Below are 15,255 nucleotides of genomic sequence, written 5' to 3'. Positions count from 1 at the left end.
TAATGAACAATTCCTTTTTATGTTAGTTCCCTGATCAACATTTTTTATTTAACAAAAACATAAAAAGAAAATATTTTTTTAAAAATTAATTTAGAATTAGAAACTTGAATAAAATTTAGGAAATAAGTCTTAAAATTTCTGTCTCAAGGTGTTAGATCCCCCAGAAATCTTTAAAATTGAACAAAACTTGGAGGCGCAAACTTTTTAGGAAAATAAAGAATCTTGGTATCAAAATAAATTAAGGCAACGTTGAGCAATGCGTTATCAAGGCTTCAATGTTTTCTCTTCTTGGCTAATTTCGGGTTCACAGATTAATATTAGAGGAACTTCGTCCATCATCGGTGAATCTAAACATAATTATGATGTTAAGGGGAGTGTCTGCAAAACAAACATAAAATTTATTGAACTTTTTTTGTTGATTTGTTCATGCTTATCAAATGTCTTTTTTTTTAAATATTACAAATTAAATATCAGGGATAAGAATAAGATTAAATAATAGTTCAACCGACTGGAATAATTTAAACAACTTCTTTTTAGCTAGATCAAATTAGTCCACGAGGTTCAACTATGTCTCGCTATTCATCAAATCTTGTCCCAATTTTATTTTATTATATTATATTAGATACCCACTGGCACACCAATAGATTGATTGACTGATTTTTTGGTTTGTCCTTTACAGACCTAGGTATAATTTTCTGAGCTTAACAAAAAAATTCAATTCCTTTTCCCATTTTAATTAATATTTGAAGTAAAAAAGATGGCCGAATTGAATAGAAAATTGAGACACATTAAAGTTTTAAAGCTTTAAAATGTAATACTTTTAGCTGAGAAAAACATCACTTTTGGGCGGGATAGTGGTGACAGGATAGTAGAAGAAGAGAGAGAGCTGAAGGACAGCAATCAGGAATCCAAGAAAATTTGGTATTTTGATGAAGGAGTCCTGGAGTATTGTTCCGTACACAGTCCACAGTCCGGTTACTAAAATTAAATCATGATTAGGGCCTGACAAGTGACCTACATCGTAAAAATGACATTGCCCGATTCACAATGGTACCATTCAAACTTTGAATTGATCAATAATATTGAAGAAAATGTCGATTTTCTAGGTTTAGTTTAATTCTGATAATTCCCGTCTGTTTCCCTGCAGTAGAAATACACGAGTCACGCTTGAAGAGCACAATTAAGAATAATCATTTTACAAAATTATAAACAAAGATATCTAATAAATACAAGATCATACAGAGCTTTTAAGAGAACCGTTATAAATCAGGCATTGTCATCTTTGCATTTAGAGTCAGTTGTGTCAACGTGATTTCAGATCACCCTTCATATGGAGTTGCAATGATTCGCCTAAATCTTTGGCGATTATGCGAGTTATTCTTTTATTTTTGCTCTTTTACTTTTTACAAAAAAAATCATTTGTTTCCCCTAATTTAGCTAGAGAAAAAACTAATATTGTTCCAAAAAAATATATTTTCTAGAAAATATAATTCAGAATTAAACATCTTTTAGTCAAAAATGTATTTATTACCTATAGTTGTCATCAGAATAAGGAAGAACGGGAGTGTATTTGCTGATTTCGTCCTGAGTAAACAATATTTTAATGACGATTAAAAAACCTAATATTATATAATCATTATGCATTAATTAACAGTGTAAAAGAAACAAAGTCTAAAGGCAATCGTTTTAAATCACTTTAGATTTGTATTTTGTACTGTACAAAAGAAGGCTTTGTTACGTCAAAAATGAATGAGATATCAATAATTTTTTCTTTGAAAATTAAATTGATAATTTTGCCTCTCTTTAAATTGAAGGTGGATGTAAGATCTGGAGATCTTTATATGACTATTGTTCAGGTTGATTCACGAAACACGAGACTATGCAAGTGTTCCTACAGAAGTATTCAAGATTCTGATATTCTAATCTACAAATATTTATTCTATACTTAAGAGTTTTATCCTGAGAAACTATACTTATTGGACTTTTTAACTTGAGAACAAGAATTTTAAATTAGATGCCAAGCCTATATATATATATATATATACAATCTTAAAAAGCTTATCCAAGTTTAACATAATCTTGCAAGATTATCTTAAAAGTGTATGAAAAACGATAAAATGCAATTTAATATTTAATCATCTGAGAAACTGTAGCAGCCAATCAGAGAAAAGCGGGCAACCAATGAGAGAACAGAAATATTCTCATTGGAGAAAACAATGGACGGATATCCAAGGAGAGAGAAAAAGAGTGGATTAGGACTAAAATGAAAAGTTTCCACAGTGGATATTCGGATCAAGAAGTCAGGATTAAAGTTTATCCATTCTAAAGTTCCCAGCTCTGAACTCTGAACTATTTTTAACTTTCAATAATTTATTTTATTTAAATTTTACAATATTTTTAAATATTCATATAATCTCAGATGGAAATATTTGAGATTTCTATATTTCTTGTCCTTCATTTTTTTCTTGTTGGTCCATTTTTCAATCATACTTCGGCTAATTTTGAAAATAAAAAGAAAGAATTTTGTTGGATGTCCTTGTAGTTTGCTGTGTTACAAGTAAGAACTATTTTTAAATGATTTTGCTTTTTTTCTGAGCCATCAATTTGAAATCACTGAGTATCTTGTTTTCTGAACTCGGAACTATAAATATAAACAGGTGATCAATTGAGTGGAATTTCAACTAACTCTCGGTTTATTCTTAGATAACCCTGCTGATCAACTCGCTATCCTCGAACCTGGTCTTCTCCCTCAGGACAGATGGATTTGTTCCTCTGATCCGAGTTGCCACTCTGATCTTCATCTCACCACAAGCCTGCCGTAGCTGCCATCTCTCCGCCGCTGCTGCCATCTCTCCACCATTGCTGCCATCTCTCCGCTGTAGCTACCATCTCTCTGCTGTTGCTACCATCTCTCTGCTGTTGCTGCCATCTCTTCGCCGTAGTTGCCATCTCTCCGCCGAAGATGCCATCTCTTCTCCGTAGCTGTCATCTCTCCGCCATAGCTGCCATCTACCTGTCGCTGCTGCTATCTCTTGTTTTCCTACCTAATCACATGATTAATTGTTTTCCTACCTGATAATGTGACTAATCCTTTTATTATATGATCATGTGATTAATTTTTTTCTTATCTGATTATGTGATTAATCGTTTTCCTACCTAATCACGTAATTAATTGTTTTCCTACCTGATCATGTGATTAATTGTTTTCCTACCTGATAATGTGATTAATCCTTTTATTATCTGATCATGTGATTAATTTTTTTCTTACTTGATTATGTAATTAATCGTTTTCCTACCTAATCACGTGATTAATTGTTTTCCTACCTGATCATGTGATTAATCCTTTTCTTATCTGATCATGTATTAAATCGTTTTACCCCGTGCTCACGTGATTAATTCTTTTCCTACCCGATGACCTGATTAATCGCTTTCTTACCTGATCACGTGATAAATCGTTTCACCACGTACTCACATGATTAATTGTTTTCCTACCTGATCACATGATTAATTGCTTTCCTACCTAATCACATGATTAATCGTTTTCCAACCTAATCACATGATTAATTGTTTTCCTACCTGATCACATGATTAATTGTTTTCCTACCTGATCACATGATTAATTGTTTTCTACCTGATCACATGATTAATCGTTTTCCTACCTGATCACATGATTAATCGTTTTCCTACCTGATCACATGATTAATCGTTTTCTTACCTGATCACATGATTAATCGTTTTCCTACCTGATCATGTGATTAATCGTTTTCCTACCTGATTAGGTGATTAATCGTTTTCCTACCTGATCACGTGATTAATTGCTTTCCTACCTAATCATGTGATTAATTGTTTTCCTACCTGATCACACGATTGATCGTTTTCCTACCTGATCACGTGATTAATTGCTGCTAGGGGTGCTCCACAGTAGGCCACAGACAAACCAGCAGCTGAAAAGAGTAGCAATAATAAATCTTAAAAAACTGAATTCATGCACGATCTTAGCTTACAAATTAAGGAGAAAAGTTTTTCTAGACATGTCAAATCAAAATCAAATCATGTGTTTAGGGAGTCCTATCCAGTCCACTCCTCAAACTCGAAATGAATTTACTATATCAAGGATGAAGTGAGATCTTACAGTTTGTATTTTGTTGAACTTGATGTCTAATTTGTATTTAAAATTAAAATTTATGTATTGTACATTTACAGGGTTTCGGTAAAATAGAAAATTGCATTTTTGAACAACGGACTTCCATATTACCAGACAAATTTATTTAAATCAAAAGAAAGAACATAAAACAAAACACCATACATTACTGTCCATCTCAAAATCCCTAATTTCGCTATTTCACGTGGCCCTCCATTTACAGAGGGGTACCCTTTATATCTTTTTCTGATCAATAATGTAGGAGATATCGTCATTTTTCTAACAAGTGTTATATTCCGAACATTTTCTTCGTTTGGCAAAAAAATACCCCACTTGAACAAAATCTATTTTCAAAATTAAAAACATGGATATCTCATTCATTATAATCATCCATGGCTTTTAAGAATACCGTGCTTAAGTAGAAATCCCTCTATAAATGGAGGGTTACTTGAAATTACGTGTATAATCCCCATATATAAAATATTTACCGAAGAATCCAATATTTTGAGTAACATTCACTCCATAGGTTATGTACACGTGTACAGATACAAGGATCAGTACAACTAAACCGGTTTATTCAACTTTTATTGAGGGAACCAGGCAGACAGAGATATATATAGAGACAGACAGACAGAAATATAGAGATAAGACAGACAGAAATATAGAGATAAGACAGATAGACAGACGAACAGACAGACAGAAAGACGGAAAGAATGATAAGACAAAAAGAAAGATAGACGGACGGACAAATAGACTATTTGATGGATAAACAGATAGACAGACAGACATAAAAAGAGACGTTTAGACTTTTTTACAGTGAGACACAGAAAGCGATGAAATTAATGTCATCTTTATTGTTAAAATTTTTTAAAATTGTCAATTTTTGCAACTAATATGTTCCGAAATACATTCAAAATGATTAGTATGGATATACAGTGACTCATTAAACAGATTTATGGTCACACACTAGGTTGCACTATTCACATTCGAGAAATAAGATTTTAAACAAATCGACAAAACTTTTCAGAAAAAATTGCAAATTCAATAATTATTTGAGATAAAACCGCAAATAAATGACATTATCTGGAAAGGATCCAATTTTAGATACTTACTTAATTTACTTTTAAGGGACTGTAAGCGTGATTTCAAAGATGCTTACAATGTCTGATTCATGATAGTACCCTAAATGCTTTGTCTGATCAAGAATTATAAACCTAGAAAAACGACGTTATCTTTCACATTCATGATCCGATAAAGGTTTCAAGGGTATCATTGTGAATCGGACATTGCCATCTTTGTATGAAGGGACACTTTCAATTAGGCTTTCAGTCCTTTGAACGACGAATTCCTATCAAGTATGATGAATATCATTTGCAATTTAAATCACTGAAGCCTCTGAGTATGCATGTAAATAAATCCAAAAATGACCAGTAAAATAACTAAATAAACAGTTGTTTTGTTAGCAATAAACATTCTCAAATATAGAATACTAGACTTTTAGAGCGCTTCTCGCCCATCATCAATCCAAAGTATTAAGTGTGGCTCTTTATGTGAGCATCTTCTCTTTGTACAAACCAATAACAAAAAAAGTTTGCGGATTTAATGATATTTTTTTGCACGTCTTTAAAATTTCACGAAAATCTAAAGTTTTGGACATAATTTTTTGTAATTTTCAGCATCCATAAACCTTTCTTGTCGAGCTGGGAACTTTAGTATGAAAAATCCTTAATCCCGATCCGTTAATTAATCTGGAGATTAAAAACACGAGGAGAACAAGCATTATTTAATCTGGAGATTAAGAAAAAAAGAGATCAAGCATTAATCCCGATATCCACCATTCAAAAGTTCCCAGCTCTGGGGTTATTAGACGTCAGATCCCACACAAAGTTTGGGCCCGTCGGTTCAGCCTTTTTGACAATTATTAAATACAAACGGACAAGCATACAAACAGACACCAAGATAGAAAAGCAAAGGATATATATACAGGTTTCCTTTTTAAAAAAAGGTGAATAAAATTCCTAAAATGATTTTCTTCATAAGGTTTGTTTTATTGACGGCATATACATAAAAGAAAACGATGTAGAAACTAAACAAATCAAATTTAATTATACAAATCACATGTCAGCAAAACATGCTGACAAAGATATATTTATGTGAGAAAAAAGAACATTTTTAAGTTCTTCTTTAGAATAAAAAATAAAAAAAAGAACATACCAGGGGTGAATAATGTATATATACCAGGGGTGAATATTATTCCGAAAACTAAAAATTTGACATCAACAGACATTTTTTTATTTTGATATTTTTTACCCAAAAAACTTTGTTTTCTCTTGAAAATCATTTATTTCACCCAATTCAGCGAATAAAACCCTGAACAAATTCTGGCGGGAAAAATGATTATAAAGTGGGGGTGGAGGAGGATAATTATATTCGAGTAAATATACACCCTTTTGAAGTTCAAAATCCCTCTCCTCCCCCCCCCTAAAATGATTATATTATTAAAAAGATATTTTTTAAATCAAATTTGATTTGTTCCTTTGAAGAATAAACCCTGCTCCGTTCACATTTATCACATTAGCATCATCTAAATTAAGTAATTAATTGATTGATTGATTGATTGATATTGATTGATTGATTATCTGAATATTTTAAAGGATTGGACTTTTCATCATAACATGAGTTTAAAAGTCGTCTTACTATACCACAGTTTTTGGTTCTCGTTGTAATTTTGGGTTTAATGATTCCAATTATATTTTATTGCTCTGAAATGTCCCAAAATTGAATTATTGTGACAATGTACATTGTACGTATTGACAAATAATTGGAAAACAATCTGTTTTGATAAATACAATATATATAATTTGTAAAACATGCATGTAAATAGTTTGCTTTAAGTTAAGGCCAACTGTTAAATGTCAAGTTAATAATTAATTACAAGTTCGAATTACAAAAGTTACTTTAAAATTATGTTCAATATGTAACAAAAGGTTAGAACATACAGTGGTCGACGTTTATCTTAATACAATGAAGACGACTTTTCTGTTTAAGTTTTAATTTCTAACAAGCTTTTTATTAAATTCTACAAGTTTACAAGTAAACTAAGAGAAGCTATTAATTGAAAGGCGCTCTTTGTGTATTCATGCTGTTTACAAGCTTGGTACCAGTGCTTAGGATCCGGATCCGTTGGATCTGCAAGATTTTGGCTTCCTGAATCCGGATCCGCAAAAATATGCGGATTCGCGGATCCGGATCCAAGGAGTAAAATATCAACCAAAAACTTAAAAAAAAACTTTTTTACTCCTAACACCCAAATCTGAACTTATAAAAAAGAAAGCTTATAAAAATTTCCTCATTTCTGAATGGTTCATCAAGTTTTAGGATAAAAAAAAGCGAAAAAAAAATTGAAAATTATTTTTTGCTAAAAAAATTCAGCAAGTCTTATAAAAATTACCTGGATCCGGATCCATTTTTTTCCAGTGCGGATCCGGATCCGCATCAAAATTAAATGGATCCTAAGCACTGCTTGGGAGAAATCGAAAGTGGTCTGAATTGTATTGATATGAGGACGACTTTTAAAGAGAAAATTCAAGTGCCATTCATTAATATTAAAAGACAAAATTTTAATAACATTTTTATTTTACTATTCGCCATTTTCTAAAATAAAATAAAGTGTGTATTTATGTATATTCCTACCTATTAGAATTCCGTAGTTGACCCAAACAAAAGTCATGACAATCCCGACCAAAAAGGACATCGGAGATAAATCTCCGGAAGTCTGATTCAAAGATTAAAAATTATTAATTAACTTTAGCAATGATTTAAACAACACGAGGTTTTTAATTCACTTTAACCCCCCCCCTTCTTTAAAATCATTTTGCAGACTTTTCTGCTACCAGATTTCTAACCCTTCTTTAGAACAATGTCAATTCTTAAATTCTTAAACTTTCCTTAGTCTTGTAGAGTTTCAAGCATATCTCCAGTCCAGAAAGAAACATTCCTATTTAGAAACGTAAAATTAAATCTAAGAGTGACATAAAACATTTTTTTTTAAATGGATAAAACACAAAAACTGGGACAAGTCCAGAGCCCGTTCTCTCCATTGAAAGTGGTCGTGTACTTCACGTACTTTGGGGGACGATATGTTGGCCGCTAGATGTTTCATGCTAAATTCTTATCTAATAGATATTTCTCCGTACATTTGACGACCAATATAGGAGACGTCAAGTTGTCGACCACTGTAGTTTTTGGAAGGAAAGGCCTCAGGTGTGTACCGTATAGTATGCGTACTGTACACAGTACACTGACAGTGTACACTAGTCATGGTATGTTTGATTGATGCACGATTTAGCGAGAACTATTTGAAACCAACGTCGTGGCTCTGTAGGAAAGAAAGGCATTGTGAAATCATTATTTTCTAACAATTAAAAGCGACTTTACATTTGTAATTGAAATTACAGTTCTGTTATAATTTGAAATCTGTTATTTACTGTTTTTGCTTAATGCAGAATCATGCAAATTAAAATCAAAGCTCTGTAGTATATCTGTAATCTGAGCTGGGAACTTTTGAATAGTGGATAGCTGGATTAATGCTTGATCCACCCTTTTTCTTAGTCTCGAGATTAAAAAACGCTTTTTCTCCTCTCGTTATTGTTCTGGAGATTAATTAATCGAGATTAAGGATATCCCATTCTAAAGTTTTCAGCTCTGTATGTATAATGGAAGTTGTATAATTGAATTGTGTATTTTTTACAAATTACAGTGTAAATATGTAATCTATAGCCGGCCAAAACGTAACTCAGATGTTAGAGAGACATAGCAAAAGGGTATGTGGCATAACGCTCATATTAACCTTGGTATTTCTGCCAAATAGTTGACGATTTTTGAAATTCCACAGGCAACACCGGGCATTTCGGCAAGTACGTTATAAAGGTGTACCTATAGCACAAACTGTGGCTGTATTCCCAATAACATCCTTCCAGTCCTCCAGACCCATTTTCTCAAGGTTTTATGTCTCTGAAAATATTAAATAGTTAATTTTTGGGGTACATTTTGTAAGTTTAACAATTTCTTATGAGTTACAACATTTAAATCCATATAAAGGGATTTGGAATTAGAAATGCTGAACCCACAGTTTTTATACAAATTACAGTAAAATAGATTCTAATGTCTGCTTTTCAGGCTTAGTACTGGGGTTGGCATAAAATTGAATTATTTTAAGGACGCAAAGAAAAAATTTGAATATGGGAATGGAAATGCGTATTAATATGGAGGTGTGGATCAATGTTTTGAATTTTAAGGAGAGGGAATTTTAGGGCGTGGATGAGAGTGAGGTTGAATCCCCTCTTCCCCCCCCCCCTTTATTTCTTTCTTTGCCAGATTCACAACGCTTCCCTGTAACCCTTTTATCTGATCGGTAATTTGGAAAATATCATTGCTGTACTTGACAAGTGTTTAACCCCCCCCCCCCCAACCGCAGCACTAAGCATTGTTTCTGAATGAAAGCATGATCACAAAGTTCACCTGGTTTTATAATTACAACATTGTAAATAAATGTAGATTGATTTAACAGTATGAAAACTACAGAAAATCAGCGGAACTGTACATGATTGTACGTCTCACGCTGTTTTTTTACATTGTACAGTACATACACGAAGTATAAATTGAACCCCCCAATAAACATGAGAATTATGGTCGGCGTTAATTTAGATATTCAGACCAATTTTTTAAGAAAACCATCTTTACAGATTGTCTCCTATTATCCATGTTCATTGGGGAAAATCGAAGAATTTAAAGCAGAAATCCGCAAATCTTTGTTTATAGATGAAGTGTACACTTTTTTGTAAACAAAGATTTGGGGGTTCATGAAATGAACAGATATTACAGTATGTATCTTGATGTAAAGTCTTAAACATAATATGTGATGAATGAAGGTATGATGAAGTATTTATGAATATTGTAGACTGGTGCTAGTGTTGGGCTTTTGATTTCATTCGTTCTTTAAGACTTCAACGGTTTTTGGACTTGGAGTTGAAATACAAAACTTTTTTTTTCTAAAATTACTATTTAATTGAATGATGGGTTGTCTGCTAATAATAATTATAATAATATAACATTTTAACCCTGGGAGAATATATTTGCATGAACAAATTAAAAACGAACCAAAAAAAACAATCGTTCACGAAAGAAATCAACGCTCAACACTAACAGGTGCAGGTTCCCAATTACCCCGTACATTCATTTTAGAAGAGTATTTCAGAAAAAGCATCCGCAATGGATCTAAACCTTTCGGTCTGAGACGATATCAGGAATTTCGGCTCGATAAATGTTTGTTCGAAATTCGTGGCATCAACTTTTTCTCAAATTTTCAGATCACAATAAAAATAATATCGTTAACTATGAATATCCCTACCTACACCACAATCACAAATTCTTAAATACTCCCTGAAAGAAATTGAATGTAGACCTTAATTAAAAGTAAGCGCCCATTAACATCTAATGTATGTCGGATTCACACATTCATCCTTTGTGTAAAGGGTACCAATGTGAATACGACATGCCCAACTATAAATGGAGGGTCACTTAAAATTACGTTTTCATTTCCTTGAAAGCTGAAAAGTATTAAAACGGTTAGAGTGATGATTTTTTTAGAGAAACAGAAATAGTCAAAAATTATATAAATTTTAAAAAATTGATGATTATGCAAACAGCATTTGTTAATGGCCCAAATTCAAAAGAAAAAAGTTTAACAGTAAATTGTGTCTTTGTTGTCAGGTTGAAGAGGTAAGTAAAACAGTATTAGTACTTTCCAAAATTTAATTTCTCAATGGCACTTAAAATTTTTGTTTTCAAATCCCAAAAGTGAATTTTCTCAAATTAACTATTCTACCATTTGATCACCAAGATGATGAAAAAAATTTCTGCAGTTAATGTCAGGGAGGGACACAGAGGACCGAGCGCTGGAAAAAGTACCCCTTAATAATACAAATTTTGGGAAGCTGCCACTTGAAAAATTGTCACTATGGAAAGAACCTAACAACGTAAAAAGTGTCCTAATACAAAATGGATAAAAATGGGGGTTTACGTCCCTCCTTAGCCTTTTAGTTAATCCTTGGTCACTTCGTAAACATTTTATTACTCAGTGGTCAATCCTTGGACATTGTATTCCTCCTTGGCCGCGGCAGCTCACCAAACACGTTGTCTCCAAACACGGAGCTGGAGTACACACTTCGGGCCATAGCCTAAACAGTAAATATATCAGATGCCATGGTTTAAAAGCTTAGTCTCGAGTCTAAATTCCCTTATCTCGAGTCTAAATTCCCTAGTCTGGAGTCTAAATTTCCTAGTCTCGAGTCTAATTCCCTAGTCTGGAGTCTAAGTTCCCTAATCTGGAGTCTAATTCCCTAGTCTGAGCCCGCGATTTAAAAGCTTCGGCTCGAGCTGTAATTCCTTAAACCCGACTTTAAGACCCAATCTTCGACCCAACTCTGACGACAGCTTGTGTCACGTGATTGACAGCTGCGAGATCTTAGGCTAGACTTAAGGAGTTAGGCCCAATGAAAATAAAACCGACCTTGGTTGGTTTTAGTGAAGAATAAGGCTCAATGTTGGGTCTTATTCTCATCAAAACCCGGAATGCGCCAATTCCAACTATGAAAATCCGCCAAATACAACATTAAACCGGTTTTATGAACTAAACTCTGTTGAAAATTAGATGCAACTTAAATCCGAAAGCCCGAGCCGTAAATAAGGCTCAACGACAGCTTAGATCTGAGTCGTATTTTCTTGAATTTTTTAAATCGCCGGCTCTGGAGTCTAAGTTCCCTAATCTCGAGTCTAAATCCCTAGTCTGGAGTCTAAATTCCCTAGTCTGGAGTCTAAATTCCTTAGCCTGGAGTTTAAATTCCCTAGTCTAGAGTCCATATTCTCTGTTCTCAAGTCTAAATTCTCTAGTCTCGAGTCTGAATTCCTTAGTCTGGCGTCTAAACTCCTTAGTCTCGAGTCTAAATCCCTAGTCTCGAGACTAACTTCCCTAGTCTCGACTCTAAATTTCCTAGTCTCGAGTATAAATTCTCTAGTTTCTACTCTTGAGTCTAAATTCTCTAGTCTCGAGTCTAAATTCCCTAGTACAAATTAATTCCTCATATCTTTAAAAAACATTAGTTTCAATAAATCTTAAGATTCGAGCCTTATTTTAAAAAGGTTTCCCTCACGAAGATTAGTTGAATAAGGGTAGGGGAAAATAGAACTTTAAGCTTCATTTAACTATTGTTTTAATTTCAAAAGCTCTATATCCATTTCAGCTTTGTAGTTCAGCGCTATCTAAATCAAAAGTTCCGGTCACTGTTTACTAAAATTTAAACCTGTATTGATGCTGCAATATCTGTAGGACGATCTTCTTCGTTTTTACCTTCATCAACTCGCCTGAACAGGAATGAACTATTATTAGAAGGACCGAGTAGACTTGACCCCCTCTCCAATTCACAACGGTTCTTTAAATAGACTTGACCCCCTGTCAATTCACAACGGTTCTTTAAATAGACTTGACCCCCTGTCCATTCACAACGGCACTTTAAGTAGACTTGACCCCCTGTCCATTCACTACGGTACTTTAAATAGACTTGACCCCCAGTCCAATTCACAACAGTACTTTATAAGGACCGAATATACTTGACCCCCAGTCCAATTCACAACAGTACTTTAAAAGGACCGAATATACTTGACCCCCTGTCCAATTCACAACTATACTTGACCCCCAGTCCAATTCACAACAGTACTTTATAAGGACCGAATAGACCTGACCCGCAGTCCAATTCACAACAGTACTTTAAAAGGACCGAATAGACCTGACCCCCAGTCCAATTCACAACAGTACTTTAAAAGGACCGAATAGACCTGACCCCCAGTCCAATTCACAACGGTACTTTTAAAAAGTTTTGTCAGAAAATAATTTGGTGTCTCTCCATGAACGTGACTAGAGCATTCTGCGACGGAAACATCGAAGAAAAATTGTTTTAACTTAACACTTTTTTATCTAGAAAATTAAAATATCTTCCACAGTATTTTTTAGATAAAGGTGTACAGTTGTAAATCAGTCATGGTCCTCTTTAAAACATTAAAACTGACGTTCCTTTTTATGACCTATTTTTGTCTGGTTTTATAAACTTAACTTTTTGATAATAATTTCCCAACTTGCTTTTTAAAATTAGTTTCCAACCAGCTGTTTATATGATATCTATATTCCCTATAGCCGGCCAAACGGCTGGACCGAATGGGCTGACATTTTTTGAGGGAATCCAAAGGCTAAAAAAGATTTTTTTTTCCACTGGCAACGCGGGGTTTCTCTGCTAGTATATTATAATTTTTAAAAAATATAATTTTTTTCCAAATTATAATAAGTTTGATTTATTCAAAATTTAGAAAAACTTTTTTCTGAAATTCTATTTTTTTTCCAAATTCCAAAAAACTATTTTCCAAAATTCAAATTTAAATTTCGAATTTATTTCCCACCTGCTTTTATTCATCATATCCTCGTTCCAAGGAATCCCAACAGGAAGAGAAGCTGCAATCTAGAGTTTACGTTAAAGGGATTGTACGCACAATTTGATATTGAATAAAAGGGATTGTTCACGAATTTTACAGAGGTCGCAGACACAATTTGAGTATCTAGCTATGAAGGTTGTCAACGCAATTTTAGTATCTAGCAATAAAGGTTTTCAACGCAATTTAAGTATCTAGCTTTAAAGGTTGTCAACGCAATTCGAGTATCTAGCTTTAAAGGTTGTCAACGCAATTTTAGTATCTAGCTGTAAAGGTTGTCAACGCAATTTGAGTATATAGCTATAAAGGTTGCCAACGCAATTTTGGTATTAAGCTACAATTTTAGTATCTAGCTATAAAGGTTGTCAACGCAATTTTGGTATCAAGCTAATAGAACTGTTATCGTAATTTTACATTTAGTTAAAGGGATTATCTATAAGGATTTTTTATATACTTTTTACCCTTTTTATTGATACTCCCCCCCCATCCTCTTTTTGATACTTTATAAGTTTATATGGAAGGAGAATGAATTTTCACGAAATTATCAAAAACTTAAATTAAATAAAAAAATTAAATATTATTTTGTTTACCTCGACCGGAGTTCGTTGATTTGCAACTCCGATATTGGTAGATTTCTTGCCCGGGATATAGATACCCTCGTCTGCCTCCCCCTCCTCCTCCTCCTCGCACTCGGAGTAAACAACAGACATCGGAGATCTAGAGTCATCAACTCCCTACGAGGTAATGCTCGTGAATTCACAGCAGTATAAGTTATCATTTTTGCTAAATTGGAGAAAATTAAATAATCTAAATTCAAAACAAAAAGTCCAATTTTACATTTTTGGATTGAGGGAATTAGGTAATGATAATAATTTTTAAAAGGAGGAATATATTGTTAGGAAATACCAAAATGGAATAACGCTTTAGCTTTGATGAAGGACGTGAATTTACTAGCTGTTCTAACTCTTTTTTATAAAGTTTTCATTTATAAACTCATTAATTTACCCAACAAACGAATTCATGTTCCCCCCAAAATCAGCCAATAGAACCGAAAAACTGATTCTGAACATTTTATTAGAAATTATAACACTATACAATATAAGTCAGTCGAGTTACATTCCGTGGATTGTAAGGCCACGCCCAAGATTATCTATTTCAAAGAAGCAAATATATAAAAAATCTCTGTCACTACAAATCACAAAACCTAATTTTGCCTCAAGTTTAAATCTATTTTTCTTTAGAACTGATTGTTTATAAGAGAATAATAACACCTGTTATATTAGTGAACATCTGGATATAAAACACAAGTGTGAAATGAAAATCCAATGTATCAAATGTTAAGAAAGCAGGAAACCTTAACGGGGGGATCATGCTGTGGTGGGATGGTGTTATGGACCAATGCGTAGTGGTTCCCTTTGGTTCGTTTTCTAAAAACTTTTAAAATTGTATAATTACCAGGGATATAAAGTTTGTGCTAACCAGGGATACAAAGTGTGTGCTGACCAGGGATATAAAGTGTGTGCTGACCAGGGATATAAAGTGTGTGCTGACCAGGGATATAAAGTGTGTGCTGACCA

General features: G+C 33.4%; 2 protein-coding genes across 2 annotated transcripts in view; both read right to left on the bottom strand.

The window, feature by feature from the left end:
• Window positions 1–225: 225 nt before the first annotated feature.
• LOC111706426 (sugar transporter SWEET1) lies at window positions 226–9,185 on the bottom strand. Its single transcript, XM_023479302.1, has 10 exons — window positions 9,077–9,185; window positions 8,089–8,138; window positions 7,835–7,916; window positions 6,677–6,725; window positions 6,160–6,227; window positions 4,630–4,704; window positions 3,884–3,944; window positions 1,532–1,584; window positions 841–978; window positions 226–347 (listed from the first exon to the last, which is right to left on the bottom strand). The coding sequence occupies exons 1-10, from the start codon at window positions 9,132–9,134 to the stop codon at window positions 265–267; spliced, it is 717 nt and encodes a 238-aa protein (XP_023335070.1). The 5' UTR covers window positions 9,135–9,185; the 3' UTR covers window positions 226–264.
• The window catches only part of LOC111706424 (uncharacterized), a gene marked incomplete in the record, with an annotated part of 9,943 nt that continues 3,841 nt past the window's right edge, over window positions 9,154–15,255 (bottom strand). The window contains 7 exon segments of the mRNA XM_023479301.1: window positions 9,154–9,327; window positions 9,662–9,949; window positions 10,605–10,633; window positions 10,731–11,379; window positions 12,502–12,562; window positions 13,649–13,707; window positions 14,269–14,412. Of these exon segments, the coding sequence (XP_023335069.1) occupies window positions 11,284–11,379; window positions 12,502–12,562; window positions 13,649–13,707; window positions 14,269–14,412 (360 nt within the window).

This window comes from Eurytemora carolleeae, unplaced genomic scaffold (assembly GCF_000591075.1).
Source record: "Eurytemora carolleeae unplaced genomic scaffold, Eaff_2.0 scaffold438, whole genome shotgun sequence".
In the NCBI taxonomy this organism is placed as follows: domain Eukaryota; kingdom Metazoa; phylum Arthropoda; class Copepoda; order Calanoida; family Temoridae; genus Eurytemora; species Eurytemora carolleeae.
The sequence above is the reverse complement of the archived record's forward strand: the minus strand, read 5'-3'. Positions and strand labels throughout refer to the sequence as shown.

What these genes read in the sequence shown, in the direction of transcription:
- LOC111706426 (XM_023479302.1), bottom strand. Translation starts at nt 9,134, where the DNA reads ATGGGTCTGGAGGACTGGAAGGATGTTATTGGGAATACAGCCACAGTT. An exon ending in AGCCACAGTTTGTGCTATAG is followed by an intron (nt 8,139 to 9,076) that starts GTACACCTTTAT and finishes GTTTCTAAATAG; the next exon opens with GAATGTTTCTTTCTGGACTG. An exon ending in GCAATTAATCACGTGATCAG is followed by an intron (nt 1,585 to 3,883) that starts GTAGGAAAACGA and finishes TTGTTTACTCAG; the next exon opens with GACGAAATCAGCAAATACAC.